The sequence below is a fragment of the Echinops telfairi genome, unplaced genomic scaffold, assembly GCF_000313985.2.
Source record: "Echinops telfairi isolate 266 unplaced genomic scaffold, ASM31398v2 ScPeMD7_7473;HRSCAF=8511, whole genome shotgun sequence".
Lineage (NCBI taxonomy): Eukaryota > Metazoa > Chordata > Mammalia > Afrosoricida > Tenrecidae > Echinops > Echinops telfairi.
The window spans coordinates 6,045,873-6,069,451 of record NW_022111377.1 but is presented as its reverse complement, the minus strand read 5'-3'; the positions used below and the strand labels follow the sequence as shown (position 1 = coordinate 6,069,451).

Here is a 23,579-nt window from a genome sequence, read left to right as displayed (position 1 = left end):
TTGTGCTCCCGGTGCCGCGGCGGCTGCTCCGGGGCGCCCCCGTTACCGGTCGTGGACGTGGTCCCGGCCGCCTCCTTCTCGCCCCGGTGCTTCTTGGACGAACCCATAACGGCCCCACCGCAAGAGCTCCGACCCCGCCGCTTCCCGACGACGACAACGACGCGGGATGAAAGCACTTCCGGGTCGAAGGGGGTTGCCGGGAGTTTTTGCCGGAACCCGGAGTGACTGTTTCCTGCGTGCGCCTGGTAAGGGGCCCCCAGGTGCTTGCTTTTTTTTTTTTTTTAATCACAGAACTGGTGTTTTCTTTTTTGAAAAATCCTTCCAACAGTCACCCTAAGTCAGTCTGAAAGGTAAAGTTTCAGACAGACCGTCTTGTAAGGATAAGTCACGACTTGACAAAACTCTTGATCTTAGCGTGTATGATACATTCAGTTGACAGTGGCACCTCGGTTTACTTCTCAGCACCTGCTTCCTGGGGTATCCAACTTGTGACGGTTTGAATTGGACCCACTGCCATCAAGTCGTTCCCCACCCGGAGTGCCCGGTGGCCCAGGCGCACTGCCCCAGAGGGTTTCTCAGGCGGTCAATCTTACTGGAAGGCACTGCTTTGCCTTTCTCCTGCGAAGCACCTGCTGCGTTTGCACCCCTGAGATCACAACAAGCAGCCCAACACCTCGCCAGGCGCTACCAGGGCCCCTTGTTGAGCTGGAAGTGTCTGGGAAAGTAGATAATAGATTGCGATTGGGGAGTTGAACCCACCACCTAGCAATGATAAGGGTTGAAGCACAAGGTAGCAGTAGTTCCTGAACGTGTAAATTGTAAAATTTCACCAGCAGTCAACTGCGGTGGTATATCAGAGCAAAGAAATGCACACTGGCTAGTAAAATGTAGCAAGGTAGCATATATTTGAGACATATGGGGATGACTAAAACCAACCAAACCCACTGCCTTAGAGTGGCTGCTTTATATGACTGAGAACTCCTCTACCAGGTTTCTGAGGCTGTAAATCTTTATGGAAGCAGACTGCCTCATCTTTCTCTAGCAGAGCAGCTGGTGGGTTTGAACCACTAACCTTGCAGTTAGCAGCCCAACAATGCTATCCCACAGCTCCACCAGGGCTCCTTCTCGAAGGATGATAAACCAAAACTAAAGCCAGTGCTGTGACTCTTAGCAACCCTATATAGGGTTTCTTTCTTTTAAAAAAATCATTTTATTGGGGGTTCGTAAAACTCTTATCACAAGCCATACATGCATCCATTGTGCCAAGCACATTTGTACATTTGTTGCCATCATCATTCTCAAAAAATTTGCTTTCTGCTTGAGCCCTTGGTATCAGCTCCTCATTTCCCCCCCTCCCTCCCTGCTCCCCCTATATAGGGTTTCTGAGACTGTGAATCTTTGCAGAAACAGACAGCTTCATCTATCTTTTTTCCCAAGGAGGGGCTGGTGAGTTTGTACCACAGATTTGTTTGTCCTTTTAGAAGTCCATGGTACTTTCAATATTCTCTAGCACCACAATTTTAAAAGCATCCTTATTCAGTGTCCATTTTCACATGCATATGATGCAACAGAGAATACCATGGCATGGGGCAGGCGCACCTCAATCCCCAAAGTAATATCCTTGCTTTTCAATACTCGAAAGAGGTCTTGTGGATCAGATTTACCTAGTGCAATAATATGTTTTGATCTCTTGACTACTGCTTCCGTGAGCATTAATTGTGGATCCAAGTAAGACAAAATCCTTGACAACTTCAATCTTTTCTCCGTTTATCATGATATTATACCTATTGATCCAGTAATGTGGATTTTGGCCTTCTTTACATTGAGGTGTAATCCGTACTGAAGGCTGCAATCCTTGATCTTCATCAGCAAGTGTTTCAATTCCTCCTCACTTTCAGCAAACAAGGTTGTGCCATCTGTGTACTCCAGGTTGTTAATAAGCCTTCCTTCAATCCTGATGCCACATTCTTCCTCATAGAATCCAGCTTCTCTGATGATTTGCTCAGCATATTTATTGAACAAGTATGGTGAGAGGATACAACCCTGAGGCAAATCATGATTTTAAACAATGGAATATTCCTTTGTTCTGTTGCAAAACTGATTTATGTACGAATTCCTCATGAGCACAAAGAAGTGTTCTGAATTCCCTTTCTTCTCCAGGTTAACCACAGTTTTTATTATGGTCCATACCATATATGCATTTGCACTGTTTTCAGGATGATAAGATATTAAAATAATAGAGGCCAAGTGACCAGTGGTTAACTGTCATGTAATCGATACTCAGGTAGATGCTCAGGAAGCAGTGGACTGACCTGGATAATTATAGAGATGGTTCATAAAACAAGGAATTCCTCCCGTTTGTAGCCAGAGGAGGTCAGATGTGGCCTCCATGCCTTTTTGCTCCCTGCTGTACCAGCACTTTTCTTTCACTTCAGGCCTATGGCTGCATGTGAGTATCCTAGACTCTGCTGATTACGAAGGCCAGAACTGTCGCTCTGGGCAAGTTGGATAGATATTTAATAAAAAATGGAGTGTCATTGCCCAATAGCCTCTCTCCATCTGGCCCTGAGAATAAGGAGGGAAAAGCCTCCAAGCTGGCAGAGTGCAGGGAAGAACCAACCAACCTGCTTGCTACAAAGATCAGTATCGAGTCTCGAATGCGAACAACCTGACCTTGTTGGCAAAGTTGGCTCAACTGGCTCCCTTTCCTAAGGGCATCCTAAGAAGGGAAGCTGTTTGTCCTAATAGGAACTGACACCTGATAGGTATGGATATGCCTTTCCTGCTCACAATTCACCAACATACCCATTTGATACCAGAGGAGGTGTAGAGTAGGCGCATGTGCATGGAATCCTCTGGTCACAAATCACACAGCACCACTCAGAAGCTGTTGGCCTGACAGAGCAATGGGAAAGTTAAGGTACCAGCTCAGAGACATTCTGTCGTAAATCAACGACTTGTATATCATCCTGGGTGTGAAATAGGTAGATGAGATGGTATGGATATGAGGGTTTCCCCCACTTAGCACTCCTAGTATCCCGTCTTGGGACATTGTTCTTGTGCCTGCATCTACTTTCTGCAGGTTTATAGTTCTGCTTTCCAAAAGGGTAAATGCTTTTCAAAGGCACATGGTTGTAGTGCTCTGGAATTGTCAATTTCAGATTGCCACCTGAGCACTTTGACCCTGATCATTAGCAGATCGGGTTGCTGTTGTTACACATGGGCAGGGGGGATATGTTTGGCACCAAGTGGTTTATTGGGGTGTCTCCTGGTATTCTCTTGTCCAATGTTGATGGTAAATTGACAGCTGCTGCAGCCACAGTCTGAGAAGGGCCTGGAAACCTAGGGCTCTTCAAGAGGCAGAGCTTTCTTGAAGATGAGGATCTGGGCCATGGTACCAGGTGAGGTGGTGCTAGTTAAAGGGGAGTGAAATTTAGAATGGGTAGTGCAGGAAGAGAGTGAAAATTATCTAAGAGCTGGAGACCAGCAGCAGTAGCAAGGGTGGTCATTTGCCACCTAACATTCTTCTTATGGGATCTTGAAGGAACTTTCCTCAAACATACAAAGAAGTGGGTCTATAGTGAACCACGAAATCTCGCGCATTGAACTCTACAGAACCCCTTCTTCCCTGTGCTCTTTGGAATGGACTCAGCTGAAGAGAGTACCTTTATTGGGTCCCACCCCCTTTTGAAGGGGACAGCCTTCACAGGATAACTCATCAATCAAACCCAAACCCACACTGCCACCAAGTCAATTCAGACTCAAAGTGCTCCTTCGGAACAGGGTAGAACTGCCGCTGTAGGCTTCCAAGACTGTGACTCTTTATGGGATTAGAGAGCCTCATCTTTCTCCCAGGATCAGCTGGTGGTTTTGAATTGCTGAGCTTGCGGTTAGCAGCCCAACACACAACCACTAGGTCACTAGGGCTCCTTGTTCCAACTGAGGACAATTCGGAGGGACCATCCCAGCTTCAGGCTCCTTATGGAATTAGCTGAGATTTCCCTTAAAGGTACATTGCAGCCCACTTTCTTCCTCTGCCCAACCCAACTTCCCTCCTCCAGGTGCTGATCCAGGAGCCCTCCTCCTAAACCTCTCCAGGTTAACCTCCACCTCAGAATTGGCTTTCTGGGACACTGATTTGTGGCTATGGTTGTGTGTCATATAAAACAATGTCCTTGTGCTGGGGACATGTATGTTGAAATATTAAGGGGTTAATATTCAAGATGTTTGTAACATATTTTCAAGTTCTTATAGGGAGATTATCTATATATGTCATATATATGAGCCCTGGAAGTGCAGTGGTTACACTGGTGGTTCAAAACCACCAGCTGCTCCTCAGGAGAAAGACGGGACTTTCTACTCCCGTAAAGAGTCACAGTCTTGGAAATTCACAGAAGCAGTTCTACTCTGTGCTGTAGGGTTAATATGAGTCCATATTGACTCGGTAGCAGTAAGTTTGGTTTGGGTTTGGTGTGTGAATATACGAGTGGGCTGAAAACATTTGTGGATAATGGAATTTTTTAACGAACTTTTTGAAGCCTCTTCCTGTGTGCATAGGTATATATGTGGATATATGTGCAAAACATTTACAATTGGTGAATCTAGGTGAGGGGTATACCTGTGCTTATACAATGTTTGAAATTTTCCAAAATAAAAGTTTAAGGGCTTTTAAAAAAATGAAAACACAACAGGCAAGTGAAGAAGAGGCCAGCACAGAGATTTTAACAAGCTACCAGAAGCACTGAAGGAACATCAAGAGGGCCGGTATTGTGAAATTCAAGGTTCAAGAAGGCTTAAAAATTAAGATAGTGTAGGCGAGGCTGAAACGTACCTATAGATTTACTATTTTTTAAAGTCCCTGATCATCTTGAGGACAAAAGTGGCAGTGAAGTACATATTATAGGTCACCTAGCACCTTTCTGCTTCTCGACAGCAGTGGTTCTCAACCTTCCTAAAGCCGCGACTGTGACCCTTTAATACAGTTTTTCATGTTGTGGTGACCCCAAACCATAAAATTATTTTCATTGCTACTTCATAACTGCAATTTTGCTACTGTTATGAATTGGGCGACCCCTGTGAAAAAGTCGTTCGACCCCCAAAGGGCGACCCACAGGTTGAGAACTGCTGTTCTACAGCTTGCCATTTAGTTAAAGAAGCATATATGGGATAAACACTGGACTGCTAACCACTAGGTAAGTGGTTCAAACTCACTAGCTATCCTGTAGGCAAAAGATGAGTCTGTCTGTTCCGAAAAAGATTTTAGGATCAGAAATCCTATGGGGCAGCTCTACCTGTTGCTACAGTCAGAAATGACACGATGGCAGTGAGTTTTGGTTTGAATTTAAATTTTTTTAAATTGAAAACCCATTGTATTCAGAAGTTCTGAGACAGTCTTTGTAAGAGGAATATAAGAGCCTCCCAGAAACTCACAATTTCTTGGGAGAGGCACACAAATTCAAAAACTAAAGGCACAGTCCAAGTATATTGGAGAAGCCCTGGTGGCATAGTGGAGGTGGGATGCTGACCCCAAGGCCTGCAGTTCCAGATCCCCAGTGGCTGAGGGGGAAAGCTGAGGTTTTCTATTCCCGTAGTTACATTCTCAGAAACCCACAAGAGTAGTTCTATAGCGGCGCTCTGACTCAGAATCCACTCGATGGCAGTGACTGAGAGATTCAATAACAGAGAAGCTAACAGAGGGATGAGATTTGAGAAGAGATGAAGAGAGAGGTCACTTCAGAAACTTGAGCTCCACCCACTCCCATCTGGTTTTACCCTATAGTTCGTTTGGATTGTAAATTCTAATTTTTTAAATGTGTTCCCAATACTTTAAGAAACCGAGCTATTTATCCTAAATCCAGATATCTTGCAACTTGGAAAGCTCTAGCAACACGACGCTGGAGCTAAAAAAGACTATGGAGTAGCCGAGTTCGTCATGCTCTGGGCCCACTCAGTTTAGCTATTTGTTAGGTCACTGGAGGCAACTAACTAGTTTCTCGTTCCCTTGCCAAATCAGTGACCCCAACCAAAACCATACTGCCATCAAGTTGATCCTGACTCATAACGGCCCTACAGCTCAAGGTAGTACTGCCCCTGTCAGTTCCCTGACTGTAATTGTTTATGGCAGTAGAAAGCGCAGTCTTTCTCCCGCGGAGCTGCTGTGGTTTTGAACTACCGACCATGTTAAGTATCACAACCTAACGCGTAAACCACTTAAACCGCCAGGGCTCCTAATCAGTGATTTAGAGGTAGGCAAACGGTCAACTGTAGCCTACTGACAGGTCGACTGTGTTTTGTAAATAATTATTGAAACCAAGGCTGGGATTAGGTAAGTGAGGCAGGATCGTACTTTGAATGCAGGGTCAATTTCTCTATTTAAAATGCTAGCATTTTGGGTTAACATGGGGTACCCGCCGGGTTAAATTGGAATGAAAACACTGTATTCAATATTAAATTGCTCGTGGCTACTGAGTTTTATTAACTCTTTAAATTATGCACTCCCCCACCTCTTCTCTAACCTATTCTTAAACGCTTTGAATGAGGCGGAACAATTTGCACTTTACACCATTGGAAACAGCTCAACTTTTCAAACAGAAGCAAGGATGGATCAGATCTGTTTCATAGCTTGGGTTTTCTCTCCCCCAAGCCTCAGCCTCTCATTTTTCTCTAAAACCTAACATCACTTCAATCTTATATCACATCTCTTTCTTTTGCACGTAAAATACAGCCGCTTTCCTCTACCTTCTACTCTACGAAAGCTCTCCCCTGAAAATGCCTCCGTCGCCTGCCTTCGCAGGGGGCGCAACCTCTCCGGGAGCTCCTTACAGCCGTTTCCGGCAGCGCTCTAGGCCGAAGAGTTGATACCAAAACGATCGAGCTGGGCAAATGGGGGCGGAGCGCTTTCTCATCGATACGATCAGTACTTATCTAGTGCTGCCCGCCCCGGCGACAGTCCAACCGGAGGCGGAGCGAGTCCAAAATGGCGACTCTCAGGCTGGCGCGCTCCGTGTTGCTGAGGGTTTGAGGTGGTCGCCAGGGGTCGGGGGGGACGATTTCCCCGCCACGGGGGCCCTGGAGGATGAATCGGGGGCTCTGCTAAGGGTAGGCGGTGGGGGTGGAGAGAAGTGGCAGCAAGGGCTGCAGTGGAGTCAACGGAGCGGGATGTGCGAGAGTTACTCCAGGTCGTTGTTGAGGGTCTCGGTGGCGCAGATCTGCCAGGCGCTGGGCTGGGACTCGGTGCAACTCAGCGCCTGCCACCTCCTCACGGACGTGCTGCAACGCTATCTGCAGCAGTTGGGACGGGGCTGCCATCGGTACTCTGAGCTCTGTGAGTACCGGGCTGGGTGAGGGAGGATTGCCACTGGCAAATCGCGAGTGACACCTTCAGTTTCCCCTTCTCTAGCTCATCACCGGTGGGAGTTTTCAGGGCTTCACCCCTGCCCTGAAATCTGGTAGCTCCTCGGCCTCCACTCTCCTTCGCTTCCACTCACCTCCGAAACTCTAGTCATCCTCCCGGAGACTCTTCCTCATCCGCTAACTTCCCGCCACCAGTCTGAAGCCTGGTCACCAATCCCAGCCTCTTTCTTACGGCGTCCCTGTCCTCTGGTGCGCACCGAGTTTCCTTATTGTCTTATATCTGGGGCATGGAGAATCATCCTCGGACGCTCTGTACGCGCTTTTACCTTGGTCTTTTCCCGTCCTCGCCCGCAAACTATTACAACTAGTTGTCACAGGCGCTCCGTCTACCGGCCGTTTCCTACGAGCCTGGCTGCTCTTTAGTTCACAACACAACTCATGACAGCTCTGCTCCGGCGGAGACCCTGCCTTTTCCTTTCATCTCTGTTATTTCGTAGACTGCATGTGTGCTCACCGTTTCTCAGGTTCGGCTTGGCTGTTTCACGGAATCGTTTAACTTTCATTTACATCGCAGCCACCCATTGACTTTCCCCTTTATATTTCTGTCTTAGTAGTTATCACTGTGTGGTATAGGGATCATAGCAATTTAGGTGGGTTCTCTAACTACTGTGAGCCCCCGTGTTTAATGTTTCTAAGTGAATATCCGGTAGTGTTAATACCTCATAGTGCGGAATGCTTAATAAACGTCTCCTGCCTCACTGACATAAATAAAGGTCACGATTTTTACAACGGCAAGCTGGAGAGCTGGATGAAATGTTTCATAGGGTATTTTGCTTTATTAAGATAGTTCCTAGATCTCATATGACCTGCTCTCAATTCTGCGTGCATCTCTGTTATTTGTGACCCTGCTTTGTAATTATCTGTGCATGTCTCTCACCCGTGTTCTATTCATTCTTATTCCCAGGAGGCTCTTGAACCCTTTCAATCATATTTCTATTCAATAACCTAGTATGAAAGCCATAACCTGATTGCCATCCTGATTAAGTGAAAGAACTGATAACCCACTATCATAATAGCTACCGACTTTGCCTTTTGGGCTCCTGATGTGTATCGTTTGTGAATCCTTGGTGTCACTGATGCTTTGCATTCCAAATTTAGATCAGAAACCCTAAGAGCTTAGTACTGAAACCCTGACAGCACAGTCCTCTGTTGGCTTTTGCTTCCCTCTCCCTGTCCATCTTTTCAAGTATACGTACCCGTTACAGGCTATGTGTGGTCCAAGTTACAGTTGCTACCACAGTCCTTAAAAAGGACAGAGCTTCTAGGTAATAAAATCCCCCGAATGCATCATTACCTTTTCTGCCTTCTATCCAAATATGTGTTGTCACTTTCATATAGTCAAAGTAATCATTGTTATGTGTTATTATGAACCCTTTTCCTAATGACCCAATTTCTTTGGTCAATTTTATGAATTATAGTGAGAACACGGTTATCAGGTTTGTTATTCCCCATCAAGGTTTGGTGAGGTTTCCTCCACCCCAACCCCCATCCCGCCATGCTGCTATAATTAATGACTTTTTTTTCTTCTTTAAATGTTTTTTTCCTCAAGGTAAATTCAAGTATTAAAAGTGATTGTTAATTTGCCACATAATGAGTTTGTCAGTTTCTCTAAGGTAATGATTCCTGTAAGCATTCAGAGACAGATGTTTCGGTATATGTTGCATTATGTGCTAAGTATGGGTGCATGTATTGAAAACAGGTGCTAAATCTTTCAGAATGACTCTTTAGGTTTAGTAAGCTTAACATTTTAATTATAGAGAAAGTGAACGCAAAAGCAATATGATAAAGCAAAGATGGTTGGGACTGTGGGTTCTGGGGAGGATTAAGTCACAGAAGAGAAGAGACTTCAGTTGAACAATGAAGTACGGTTTATGAAGGTGAAACGTAGAGCAGGCTAGAGAGCACCATAAACTAAAATATAAAAGAAGGAGCTCTGTTTGCATAGTAGGTTATGTGTTGGGCTGCTATCCACATGGTTAGCGGCTCAAACCCACCAACTGCTGGGAGAAAGATGAAACTCTCTGTTCCCATTAAGATTTACAGCCCTGGAAGCTCACAGGGGCAGTTCTACCCTGCCCTGTTGGGTCACTCTGAGTCAGAATCAACTCGATGGCAGTGCATTTGAGAAAAGATATAAAAGTAGGCTCAACCAGGAAAGTAACCAGCTTGAAGAGAGGTTGGATCGATTGAAGGGTGATAGAAGAAAAGGTTGAGCAGGACTTAAAAGCTAGCAAGGGAATTAGATATAGCATGTGCTGGTGGTGATTAGCTGCTGTCTAGTAGACCATCAGACCAAGGACACCCTTATGTACAATGAGACAAAACACTGCCCAGTCCTGTGCCCAGTCCTTGCACTGGTTGTGGATTAGACCATTGATTGATTTTTGGAAGAAGATCACCAGGTCTTTCTAATCCATTTTATTATAGAAGTTCTACTGAGATCTGCCTAGCGTCATAGCAAGGTGCCAGTCTCCAGTGACAAGCAGACCCACGTGAAGTACGTTGCTCATGAGATGAACCTATGCCTCCTGCATGGAATGCAATAATTCTACCACTGCACCACAAGTATCATCTCATAAAATACATAGGGGAGATAGGGAGACATACTCCTGAAGAGAGAAACAGTCTGATGAATGTGGTGTTTTAAGAAACTTGTACTGGTAGTGAAGGTAGAGAGAGTTAAGTGGAGAAGACTTGTAACTATACTGAGATGGTGATAGTAGGAACAGAGAGGGAAAACAAAACAAAAACCGACCTGAACCTGAAATCCATGGCAAAAAAGGGAAAACAAACTGCCAGGAGCTCTTGGATTGCAATTGCAACATTTTAGGAGGAAGTAAAGATAAGTTAAAAAACAAACAAAACAGAAATAAAAATGCTCATAACAAGGAACACTCATTCACTGCCACTGAGCTGATTCTGACTCACAGTGACCCTATCGGACAGTCACACTGTCCCTATGGGTTTCCGAGGCTGTAAATCTTTTTTTTTATTTTTTTTTAAAAGATTTATGCATTTTATTGTATACAAGTTACCCACCCATAGAATAAAACAAAGTAGAGCTCTCTTTCTCATTGACTTTATGGACATGATTTTTAATCCAAATTATTCTTTTTTGGCTAACTTTCACTGTTAGAAACTAAAAGTTGCCAAATGTCTACTTCTTTGTTTGTTTTTTTTAAATCATTTTATTGGGGGCTCGTGCAACTCTTCTCACCATCCATCCATCCATTGTGTCAGAGACATTTGTACATTTGCTGCCATCATCATTCTCAAAACATTTTCTTTCTACTAGAGCCCTTGCTATCAGCTCCTCTTTTCCCCCACTCCCTCCCTTATGACCGCTTGATAATTTAGAAATTATTATTATTTTTTCATATCTTAAACACTGACGATGTCTCCCTTCACCCATTTTTCTGTTGTCCATCCTCCTGGGAAAGGGTCATATATAGGTCATTGTGATCGGTTCCCCCTTTCTCCCCCCACCTTCCCCTTCCCCTCCTGGGAGGCTGTAAATCTTTGTGGAACAGACAGCCCCATCTTTCTCTCACAGAGTAGCTGGACCTTGTGGGTAGCAGCCTGACAGGTTGCCCACTATGCCCCCAGAGCTCCTTGGCAAGGGCCACTCACTGTCATTGCGCCAAGAGGGCCTCATAGTGACTCTATAGGACAGAGGAGAACTGCCCCGGTGGGTTTCGGAGGCTGTAAATCTTTATGAGAGTAGAAAGCTTCATCTTTAGGTATTGGTAAAATACCCCTTTGGAAAGAAAACCTCAACTATTTATAATTTTGTGTCTAGGTATTAACATACCAATTTAACCATTTAAATGGCATCTTCTACTTAACATTTTAAGATTACATGTAAATTACTTTTATGGTCTAAGTCCGTCCTTATAAATTTTCTTAGATTAAAAAAAAAATCATGTAGTGGTATATAATTCATTTAACACTGATTGAATGACAGCTATATGCCAGCCACTGTTTTAGGTGCCAGGGATACATCTGTGATTAAACAGAGAAAATGTAGTGGACGTAGTCAACGGAACATCTGAGTTGCTTGATAGTAAACATAGTACCAGTAATAGTTATTGAGGATTTACTCTATGTAAGCCACTGTTCCAGATGCTTTTGACTGTCAATAAACTACTTTTGATATTTGTTCCAAACTAGCTGACTTTTAGTATGGATTTTCTGTCTTGTTCTGTTTTGGTTGTCAACCATATTTAAAATTGTCTTTAGTAATCAGCTTTCCAACTTATTTAACTGACATGATGTTCTATTTAAAAATCAATTAAAAGTTCTTCCTAATAAATCTTACATGTATAGTATATTTGATCCTAAACTGTATATTTACATAGTCCCTTTTTCCTTAATATTTAAAAAGAATTCCTGAGATTTTCAGGAGAGTAATTTTATGTGCTTTTGACATTGTTTCAGATGGCCGAACAGACCCAATTTTGGATGATGTTGGTGAAGCTTTCCAGCTGATGGGAGTTAACCTTCATGAACTAGAAGACTATATTCACAATATTGAACCTGTCACGTTCCCACATCAAATTCCTTCATTTCCTGTTAGCAAGAATAATGTACTTCAGTTTCCTCAACCTGGAAGTAAAGATGCAGAAGAAAGGAAGGAGTACATTCCCGACTACCTGCCACCCATCGTGTCTTCTCAGGAAGGTTTGTGACTTTTTGTGTGTTTGTTCATTTGTTTCTCACTCACTTTTTTTCCCCCCTCATTTATTTGTGACTCTTTTTTTGGCTCATTAATTTTCTTTGCTTTCCTAACTGAATTTTAAAATGCTATGTCAACATATAAACTCTAGAAATGCAATAAAAATATTTTAGTGTTATTTACAAATTATCCTAACTCCAAACCGACAGACGTAACCACTGATACCACAGGCGGAATCATGCACAACAAAGTTATGTCTAATGAACTACGTTTCTCCTTTGTACCTTTTAAGTCGAGGAGAACAGAATGCGACACAGAGAGAAGCCTTGAAGTAGACATAATATGAGAGTGGGCTATTAAATACATTAGAAATATTTTGAAATATAAAGAAATGTGGAGTTCTTATCTTTCTCCTTTTACTATTCACGTGAATGGTACTCTTGCTTCCTACTGAGAACAGTGGATTGTTTTGAACATTCTTTAAAATGCAGATTCATCTCCCCTTTTATATGATGAGTAGAGATAAATTATGCTCAGTGTGATAGAATTTGTGATTGTAAAACAATAACTCCTTCGGCACAATGGGATGCCATTGCAGTGTTTCTTTTTCACTGCATGATTTTGCATGCTGATCACTTAGGTTCACTAAGATGCCAAAGAGATCCATAAATAATGTGTAATCCTAATGCACATATATTTTCGTGTTTGAAAAAAGAAAACAATGCAAAAACTTGAGAAGTTGCAATTCATGTCTTAGAATTTGCTGTCACTTTAGTAGCATTATAAAATGTTGCCTATTAGTTTCCTGGACTAGGTTTAGAATTAGAATTTTTTTCCCCTACAATCTTTGTGTTAATGTCTCATGTGAAAAACTGGGAAAACATTGAACTGAAGTTATAGGAATTTATTGTAGGTTGGTGGATTGTCAGCGACACTTGTACCTTGGATACAGTGGACGCTACTAAGTAGTACTCAGGGAGTAACTTATTGTGCTGAAATTCAAGTACCACATCTGGCTTATTAACAGCCATGAAAAATGTGGAAAGAGATTGCTTTAACTTTTTGGAGAGTTATGGTTTTCTGGCTTCAACCTCTTGAGAAATAGACTTTATTGACAGCGTAACACTTCACTACTTGTAAATTCTTGAAGATTTAATACTGGCTAAAAAAACCTGGATGCAGCAATCTGTAGCCCCCGGGCCTAGGACAGTGCTCTTTTCAAAGCATGCCTGTAATAGATGCTCTTGAACTTAGTTAAATAATGCTTTATTTGTAGGGTCTTGACTACAGAAGTTCCTTATTTTTCCTCCTTTCCAGGTCTACTGATATTATTAACAGCCAGGAGTTGGGAGTCTACAGATGCACTTCAGTCATTTCCAACTTCCTTTAGTAATTGCTCTAAACTCTATATTACCCCTCTATCGAATTTATTTGTATTTGCAACCTATCATTATTTTTTAGCAAATTTTACTGTTTACAACCTCTTGTATAAAGTAGCCCTATGTCAATTCCATATTCCTTAATGTCAGTGTTTATAATCTTCTCCAAAACCAAATCAAACACATTGCTATCCAGTATATTCCAAGTCATAGCAATCCTGTAAGACAGAGGGGCGCTTCTCCATAGGGTTTCCAGCTGTAACCTTCATGAAAGCAGACTGCCTCGTCTTTCTCCAGCGGAGTGGTTGGTGACTTCAAACCACCAACCTTTTGGTTAGCAGCTAAGTACTTGACTACTGTGCCACCAGGGCCCCTGCTTTCTTATCTTAGAAACCTACATTTGTTACAACTTCTGTAAACATTTTTACTTCCTTTCCAAATAGAACAGAGGCCTTTAAGTATCAGCCTTCTCAAAAGAGGATTTCATGGCAGAAGCCTGATCACAGCTGGATTGGAAATGAGTCTTTTCTTCGGCAGAACCCACTGCCACCAAATTGAATCCAACTTGTAAGGACCGTATGGGACAGAGTCGAATTGTCCTTTTCATTTCCTAGACTTTAGATCTTTATGCGAACAAACAGCTTTGTCCCACAGGGTGACTGATGGCTTAGAAGCACTGACCCTGCAGTTAGCAACTCAATGAGCATTGCTGATAGAGAGGAAATTAATTTTATTCCCATAGTCCTAGAATGCTTTTATTGCTATTGTCAGTAAATATGATTTATTAAGCATCCTAGAAATCTTCATGAGAGGCCACCCAATGCCACTGAGTTGATTCCAACTCATAGCAACACTGCTGCATAGACAGACCTGCTCCTTAGGGTCTCTGAGTCTGTGAATCTCAATGAAAGCAAGCAGCTTCATCGTCAGTGGACACAGCCTAAGTACTTCTCGGTGGATGAATGGATGAAGAAATTGTGGTATATACACAATGAAATACTACTCAACAATAAGGAATAATGATGAAATGTGAAACATCAGAACATGGTGAACCTGGAGAGCGTTGTGCTGAGTGAAATATGGCAGTCACCAAAAGACAAGTATCTGCTATCAAAAGACAAGAAAAGGTTTACACACAGAAACATCCTTTGATGATTACCAGGAATAAGAGAATGTGGGAAGAAAAATCACCATATTAGTAGCATGCTAACTTTGGTGATGGACAAGAGACTATAAAATATGAGGAACATCAGCACAACATAACCAAGGCATAGGAAGACACTGAGAGGTACAGAAGTGTAAAAGTCAGTAATGGTAAAGGCTTCCTATTAAGAATACAATCCTGCAACAGCAGTAATAACAAACAGTAGTATATCCAATGGATACACCAGTAATATAAGCTGCAAAGGGGTAGGAAGGCATATGGGAATAGACTCATATGCACATATTGGTTGGCAGCAGATATTCCTACATAGATATTTGGACATGCCGCAAGTAAACTGATGTAGCTAGTAGAATGCTTAGAGTAGGGGTCCTCAAACTACGGCCCACTGGCCACATGCGGCCCGCTGAGGACATTTTTCTGACTCGTCCAGTGTGCATAGGAATTTGTTCATAGTTCTTTTTTAAGCCATAGTCCGGCCCTCCAATGGTCTGAGGGACAGTGAACTGGCCCCTGTTTAAAAAGTTTGAGGACCCCTGCCTTAGAAGCAGTCATACAATTCTCTTTGCCATAACCGGATACCTCTGGCGATTGAGATACTGGGTTTGAGGGTTCAGGACTGTAGTCTCAGGGACATCTAGATAAATTGGCAAAATATAGTCCATAAATACAATATTCTTTATACAACTATAGTGTGTAGCGACAGGAGTCTTAAAAGCTTGTGAGTGGCCACCTTTATTTACAACTATAGGTCTCTTTCTGCCTGGAGCAGACAAGAGTGGAGAAAACCAGAGGCTCCAGGAACCATTTAGTCCAAGGCATTATGAGTCACATGAACCACAGCCTCCATTCATCCTCCTGGGATCAGAAGAACTAGGTGATGCCCTCTGACTGCTCTGATCAGGATCATAATAGAAGGTACTGGAGAGAGTGAGAGAAAAGGGTAGAACAAAATTCAAATTCCTATGAAAGACCAGACTTATGCGTCTCTGACTGTCACCCTTACACACCCTTCTAATTTAGAACTATAGTTACTTCCCAGAATCACCTTTCAACTACATAAAGCAAACAGTAATACCTGGGAGGAACACGCCCCTCAGAACAAGCAACAACTATACAAGACCACAAAGACAGCAACTGGTGTCAGAGCAATCTGTGTATAAACTGTGAACTGGGAAGCAGATGATCTGGCTTTGTCAAGTTAGCTAAACTACAATAAAATATATGTTTCTAAAAAAAACCAAAAACAATTCATAGATGATGAAACGCTTAAGATTTCGTGCCCAAAGATGTCTTCTATTAGACCTTCTATTAAAGAGTTGAATGGGTTAATTGTGTTATTTCTTGTTTAAAAAAAAAATTTTTTTTAGTTGAGAATCAGAAATTGGTTTTGTCTTAATCTTTGCTTCAAGAATACTTTGATCATTGATTGATCCATATGTGACCAGTATTTATTTATTTACTCAATTATTTCATTCGCTTTTTCCTAGAAGCCCTAACAAGCACACTCGCCCAAATCAAAGCTGATAATCTACATTTAACCATTTGGTCTCTCTTACTTATTTTTATAGAATGAAAATAATACACAAAACTTCTCTAAAGATATCACAGTTGCAAACTGCCAAGGAAACATAAGAGTTCAGAGTTATGGGATAGTTAAGAAATATAAAGCAATAAATGTATTATTTTTTTTTTAGATACGGATTTTTATCTGAAATTACTGGGTTTTTCTTCTGGATTGTTTAACATAAAAGAAGGCTCTTACTTTGTTTGAAGTTTTATGTTACTTGGTCTAAAATATTTTCCTGAGGGAGAAAAGTAAATATTATTGCATCATATTTACCAACATCCCCTTGACACATTTAGTAGAGTCTAATACTATTACTTTTGGGATGTCTACTTTTATTGTTTTTTGTGTTTATTATAAATAAACTTGCTTCATCAGTACAATGTTAGAGTTACATAAAACTTGAGAGGTCTCTTAAACCCCGTTCTCCCTATTGTTAACAGCTTACATTAATGTCCATTTGTTCCAGTTAAGGAATCAATGGTGATATATTATAATCGACTGAAGTCTGTATTAAGAGTCCCTTAGCTTTATCTGATGTCCTTTTACTGTCCCTGGCTCCTATCCAGGATACCACATCATATTTAATTATCATGGCACCTTATGCCCCTCTTGGTTGTGACAGTCTTGATGGACAGTTTTGAGTATTCTGGGCCTAATATATTATAGGATGTACCTCCATTGAACTAAGTCTGATTTTCTCATGATTACACTGAAGTTATGGGTTTTTCAGGAAGAAGACCACAGAGTTATCATTTTTATCATGTCAAGTCAATTCTGACTCACAGTGACCCACTAGAGAGAGGAGAATTGTTCCTTAGGGGTTTCAAGACTAAATCTCTGTGGGAGCAGGCCACCTGATCTTTTTCTCAAGGATTGATTGGTGGATTTGAACTACTGACCTGGCACTTAGTAGCCCAACATGCAACCCATGTGCCACTCAGGCTTATACTGTATACCTGATTTATCAGCAAGGTTGATAGTCACTTTGATCACTTGGCTGAAGTGTGTCAGGTTCTTCACTGTAAAGGTATTAATATTTCCATCCTATACCCTGGAAGGAAGTCATTCTGTGCAGTCCACACTTAAGGAATGGGTGTTTTGCTCCCTTCTTTGAGGGTGGAGTATGCATATAAATTATTTGGAATGCTTCTGCGTGGGGGATTTGCATATTTTCCCCAGAAATTTCTATTTTTATTATGAAGCCCTTTTTATAAAAGTAAAAATTTGTAAGTTTGAAAAAAATTAACAAAATTCAACATTGTTGAAAATAATTACTATTTTTATTTTAAATATATCGAAAGTACTGGTACAAAGCAATCTTCTACTACACAAACATCAAAATTTGAAGTAGTTGTTCCTTGATATATCTTCCATCTAGATCTGTACATTTCTAAAGATGGTATTTCCATCTCTCTAACCCTTTCTGAAGGATTCTGCACTCTTCAACTTATATATGTCAAAATGATGTTCATGATGGACTCCAGGTGTGGTCCTTTGCAATGTTCTTTGAATTCTTGGAACAAAAAATAAAAAAAGCCTGAAGGCAAGAGCAGGACAGTAGGTGGATGGGTTGAGGTCTCCTAATAGAATTCATGTAGGACACCCCGTGCTACCTTTGAAGCATGAGCCAGTGCGTCATGATAGTGAAAACTTTCTTGGCACAACTTTCCTGATCCTTTTATTAGCAGTGTAGTTTTCAGTTTTCTTATAACTTCTTCATAAAAAACATTCATGATAAAAAAGCAACACAAACATTCTTGATCATCCTGTGTCCTTCAGGGTTCCCATTGCAACCTTAAAAGATAGGCTTCATTACCTTCTGAGCTAACCTCTCTGCCTTGAATTAAACTGGCCCCCAAATCCCCTTGACAGTCCCGGTTTTGATTGGACCTGTTTGTTGAAGGTACTGTAACGAGACGAAGACAAATGTATTAGAGAAGTTGTCTGATGGTAGAGACATGTTTTGTTTTCTCTACACCCAGGCAAATATAAACTGGAGCCCGAGCAGCAGTACTTTTTGACTCGCCTTGTAAACTAGAGGCCTTCACCTCACCACCTTCGTGCTCCATTTCTCAAGGAATAGCCGTATTTAACTGGTGTGACTCCTAGTAGACCTTTTCCGGTGAAACTTTTGTTCTTAAACTCAAGAATCTGTCCAGTTGCTATTTATTTCTTAGAAAACTTAGAAACCTGCAAGGAAAGATATAAAACAAAATGTGTACATGTTACTGAATGTAAATTAATTTGCTTTCCAAACTCATCCAAACCACAATAAACAACCAACCAACTGAAATCTGGCTTTTCAGCTTACCCTTCCTTCTCTTATAGCAGCTTTCAATGAGATCACCAACTATTACCTACTTCCTGAGCTCATGGAAATTTTTAACCCATCGAGGCTCTGTTTTGGGGAATGGGCAGCTTACTCTATGAGGTAGAATGCTTTTGAAACCGCCTCCTCGGTTAAGAAGTAGAACTTTATTCACTACCTTAGAAGCCCTCCATGTGCCACATCTCAGTCACAGCCTCCTCCTGGTTCATCTGATTTATAGCATTTCCCACAATTTGGATTTTGCTGATTGTGTGCATAAAGCTCATAATCTTTCTCTTCGCTTTGCATTTCCTATATATTGGCAGCTGGAATTTAAGGCTTGATCAGATTCCGGTTAAATACCTTTGGCTAGACTATAGGGAGTATTAAGGAGCCTGGTGCTGTGGTGGGTTACTAGCTGGGCTGCTAACCACAAGGTCAGCAGTTCAAAAGCACCAGCTGCTCTGTGGGAGAAAGATGAGACTTCCTACTCCTGTGAAGACTTACAGCTTCTGAAAGCCATGGGGCAGTTTTGCCCTGCCCTACATAGGGTCATTATGTGTTAGAATGGACTCAGTGCCGAGTTTAGAGAGAGGTATAATAGGTAGGAGACTAATAGTGTATGATTTTCACTTAAAAATGTTATTTATTTTTAGTGTGGATCTTCAGTACCTAGTCCCACCAATTCATTAACCAAAACCAAATTTCCTACGATTGAGTCAAGCCCTACTTATAGTGAGCCTCTGCGGGTTTCTGAGGTTGCAACTGTTTATAGCAGTAGAAAGCTCAGTCTTTCAGTTGCTGGTGGTTTTGAACTGCCCCAACTTGTAACCCCTGTGCCACCAAGGCACTTACTAATTCATTAAGGGTCGCAAAGTAATGCGATTTTGTTTGCATTTTATTCTTTAGTTGGAATTGTTTTATAAGGGTGTCCGTTTTTCCTTTCTGCTCTGCTTACTCAATGGTACAGTTCATATAAGGAAAGCAGGGTACAGACTTGATTTAACATTTTCATATGCCCGGTTTTCAAGATAGGTGACTAATAATGAGCTGTACAAAAACATGTCATTTTCAACTTAGGTATTAAGACAGTGGTTGCAGCAATGGACAGAAACATACCAAAGATTGGTGCAGAGGAGAATGGTCGGGCACAGTTTCGTTTTGTTATCATAAGGCTGCCCCCGTGAGTCAGAGCTGATTCAACAGCAAGGATAACAACATGACCTCTCAGGAGTCCCTGGGTGGTGTACACAGTTAATGCCTCTACCGCTCATCAAAATACTTAGATGAGATATGAGTCTACCCGACAGCACCTGAGAAGAAAGGCCTGGGGATCTATTTCCAAAAAGTTAGCCGCTGAGAGCCCTAAGGAACCCAGTTCTCCTCTGATACACATGAGGTTGTCGTGACCCAGAACGGACTTGGTGACAGCATTGTTTTGTTTTGATTTTTACTTTGGGTCAGGTATTGTGCAAGGAACTGCTGAAAGTGGAGAAATGAAAACTGCCTCTACCTCCACACTCTGGGCCTTTCCTTCTGGGTTTGCTAGGAATGTGCTTGGGCTGGACTTGTGTAAGCACAGAGACTTCCTTACTAAGCCAGTTTCCTTACTTCCTTTTTTTTTTTCTTCTTTTTTTTTGAGCTGTGCTCTTATTCTTTTTTAAAAGAAAATATTATTTTGTTGTTGTCGAGAATATACATAGCAAAATGTACACCATTCTAACAGCTTTGATGTGTACAACTCCGTAACATTACATTCTTTGAGTTACACACTCATTAGCACCCTCCTCTGCGTTGTTCCTCCCAATAATAGAAACTCATTGTCCCCTAACGATCCTATCTAATCTTTTGAATCTCTGCTATCAATTTGATTCCATATAGATAGTTCTTAAAAGAGCACAGGTCAGTTTTCTTTATGGACGGAATCCCATCAGAATATCTCTGGTCACTTGAAGTTTCACTTATGCTTACCTCACCGGAAAAGCCACACTCTCCGCCGTTGAGTCGATTCCAACTCAGTGACGATATAGGACAGGGTAGAACTGCCCATGACTTTATGAGGCTGTAACTCTTGATGGGAGTAGAAAGTCCCGAGGAGCGGCTGCTGACCTTGGAGTTGAGGGGTTTCAAACTGCAGACCTTGCAGTTAGCCTAACTTGTAACCACGACAGCCACAGGGTTCCTTTATTTAAGATACTCAGTACAAATTTCTGTTGCAGTTCCCCAAAGTGGTGACACTGTCCACTGGGTGGGGGGTTCTGGCATTATCTCGGGAGCTACAAAAATAGATACCTACACTTTATCCTAGATTACAGGGCATCATTCACAGAGTCCTGGTGGTGTAGTGGTTACCCATTGGGCTGCAGTCTGCAAGGTTCACAGTTCGAAACCATCAGGTGCTCCTCAGGAGAAAGACAGGGCTTCCTATTCCCATCAAGTGTTACTGTCTCAGAAACCTACAGGGCCAGTTCTACCTGATTGAGCCAATCAGAACTGGCTCAATGGTAGTGAGTTGAGTTTTATGGGTTATCATAAAAGTTTTTCAGTGCTAGGGGGCCACTGAGTAATTTTCTTCCCCCCTGAAGTAGGAGCAGGAGGTCGAGTAAGGTTGGGCCTTTTGCCATCTGACTTATTTATGCCTACTTCACATATTAATTTCTTGGCACTCATTGTTCCATCTTTCATGGTGCTCCAGAATCTTCAGCTTGCTTCTATTTCCCAGAAGGAGCCAGATGCTTTTGTGCCTTTCAACAAATTCAAACTCATTGTTGAGTCATCCTGACTCAGAGTGAGCCTATTTTTCTCCTTCGGATTTGGAGTTTCCCTCTGTACGCATCGCCAGCTCCTTTGAGCTCCCTTATGACATCTACCTCCACGACTGAACGTCATAGATTTGGTTGTATTTACCAGTTGTATTTGTCTCCAGAGTGTGTGCTGTTGCTTCCTCTCATTCCACTGTATTTTTTTGTATGAAATGTCCAGGCCCACCTCTTGAGTTAAATTTCAAGACACAGAGAAGGTTGCCGAGTGCTGCTCTTTGAGACATTTGTTCATTCAGACATAATTTATAATAATAGCTGTCTGTGACAGAGAAGGTAGTTACACTCCAGATTTCTTCATTCGTTATCTGGGTATTCTCAGAGTACAGGTATAAAACAGAAAGGTTTGTCTTTTTTTTTTTTTAAATCATTTTATTGGGGACTTTTACAGCTCTTATCACAATCTATCCATCCATACATTGTGTCAAGCACATTTGTACATATGTTGCCATCATTTTCAAAACATTTTCTTTCTACTTGAGCCCTTGATATCAGCTCCTCATTTTCCCCCCTCCCTCCCTTATGAACCCTTGATAATTTATAAATTTTTTTTCATGTCATATACTGATTGATGACTCCCTTCACCCACTTTTCTGTTGTCCGTCCCCCTGGGAGGGGTTATCTGTAGATCATTGTGATCAGTTCTCCCTTTCTCCCCACACCTTCCTTACTCTTAACCTCCTGGTATCGATACTCTAATTATTGGTCTTGAGGGGTTTATCTGTCCTGCATTCCCTGTGCTGCCAGCTCTTATCTGTACCCATGTACATGCTCTGGTCTAGCTGGATTTGTAAGGTAGAATTGGGGTCATGATAGTAGGGGGGAGGAAGCATTAAAGAACTAGAGGAAAGTTGTATGTTTCAATGGTGCTATACTCCACCCTGACTGGCTCATCTCTTCCTTGTGACCCTTCTGTAAGGGGATGTCTAATTGTCTACAGATGGGCTTTGGGTCCCCACTCCGCGCTCCCCCTCATTCACATTGATATGATTTTTTGTTCTGGGTCTTTGATGCCTGATACCCAATCCAATTGGCACCTCATGATCACACAGGCTGGTGTGCTTCTTCCATATGGACTTTGTTGCTTCTGAGCTAGATGGCTGCTTGATTATCTTTAAGCCTTTGGGACCCCAGATGCTTTATCTATTGATAGCCGGGCACCATCAGCTTTCTTTACCACATTTGCTTATGCACCCATTTTGTCCATGTCTGGAAGGTGAGCATCACAGAATGCCAGGTTATTAGAACAAAGTGTTCGTGCATTGAGGGAGTACTTGAGCAGAAACCCAATGCCCATCAGCTACCTTAATACTTAACATATAAGTATATGTACATAGATCTATTTCCCTATTGCTATATATAAATATATTTACCTATGTACATGCCTGTATTTAGACTTCTATAAATGCCCTTTGCCTCCTAGTTCTTTCCTCTATTTCCAAGAAAGGCTTATCTTGTGACTCCTCATTTATATCTTTATTTCCCCTTTTCAAATTAACTTATTGACTGTGATTACTTAAAAAAAAACTTTTGATCACACCTTATTTGAATCCTTTACTCAGATTACTTTATCTGTTGATTACTGTTTTCTATAGAAAAGTTTTCCATATTTCTGTTCTGTGAGTTTGCACTCTCCTCCCATCACTACCAACCCCGGTGGTATTTTTGTCACAGTAGTCCTAGAACATTTAGACACCATGCACAGACCTTGGCCTCATGTGGCCTACCTGGCTTCTCGTCCTCCCACGATTCCTGCAACAGAAGTACCATGGCCTCCTCGACAGACAGGGAGTTTAGGGCCATTGAGAGACAGTGCCTGACTCAGCACACCCCAGGATGGGGCCTTGAGCACCTGACCCCAAAGAAAAATTTTTAAAAAGAATGAATTTTCTACCAGCAGCATAAGCATGAGGTTTCTTAAAAATACTAGTGTCTCTTGCTTTGCGTTCAAACAAGTAAAATTTTGCATTCAAGTAGAAGTATATAGATTCTAGAATAGAGAGTGGAAGTATCAGCATACACTAATTTGGTTGCTTAGAATTTAAAATGGACTTTGCTGAACTTTTCTTTTTTATTAATTTGTTCCTGTAATATGTCTGAATGAGGAAAAAACATGCATTTCTAACGTTATAATAACATGGCATCACTGTTTTTATTTTTATTTTTTTAATCATTTTATTAGGGGCTCATACAACTCTTATTACAATCCATACATACATCAATTGTGTAAAGCGCATTTGTACATTCATTGCC

The 23,579-nt window shown here is 41.8% G+C and overlaps 2 protein-coding genes across 2 annotated transcripts in view; one reads left to right on the top strand and one right to left on the bottom strand.

Annotated features, from left to right (window-relative positions):
* SART1 (spliceosome associated factor 1, recruiter of U4/U6.U5 tri-snRNP) overlaps positions 1-143 on the bottom strand; it is a 2,551-nt gene extending 2,408 nt beyond the window's left edge. The window contains exon 1 of the mRNA XM_030889065.2: positions 1-143. This exon is cut by the window's left edge and continues 2,408 nt beyond it. Within this exon, the coding sequence (XP_030744925.1) occupies positions 1-107 (107 nt within the window). The 5' untranslated portion in view covers positions 108-143.
* A 6,979-nt stretch (positions 144-7,122) lies between these two features.
* Positions 7,123-23,579, top strand: part of TAF3 (TATA-box binding protein associated factor 3) — a 205,754-nt gene continuing 189,297 nt past the window's right edge. Inside the window, exons 1-2 of the mRNA XM_004712626.2 lie at positions 7,123-7,324; positions 11,851-12,093. Of these exons, the coding sequence (XP_004712683.1) occupies positions 7,159-7,324; positions 11,851-12,093 (409 nt within the window). The 5' untranslated portion in view covers positions 7,123-7,158. The remainder of the gene's footprint in view (positions 7,325-11,850; positions 12,094-23,579) is intronic.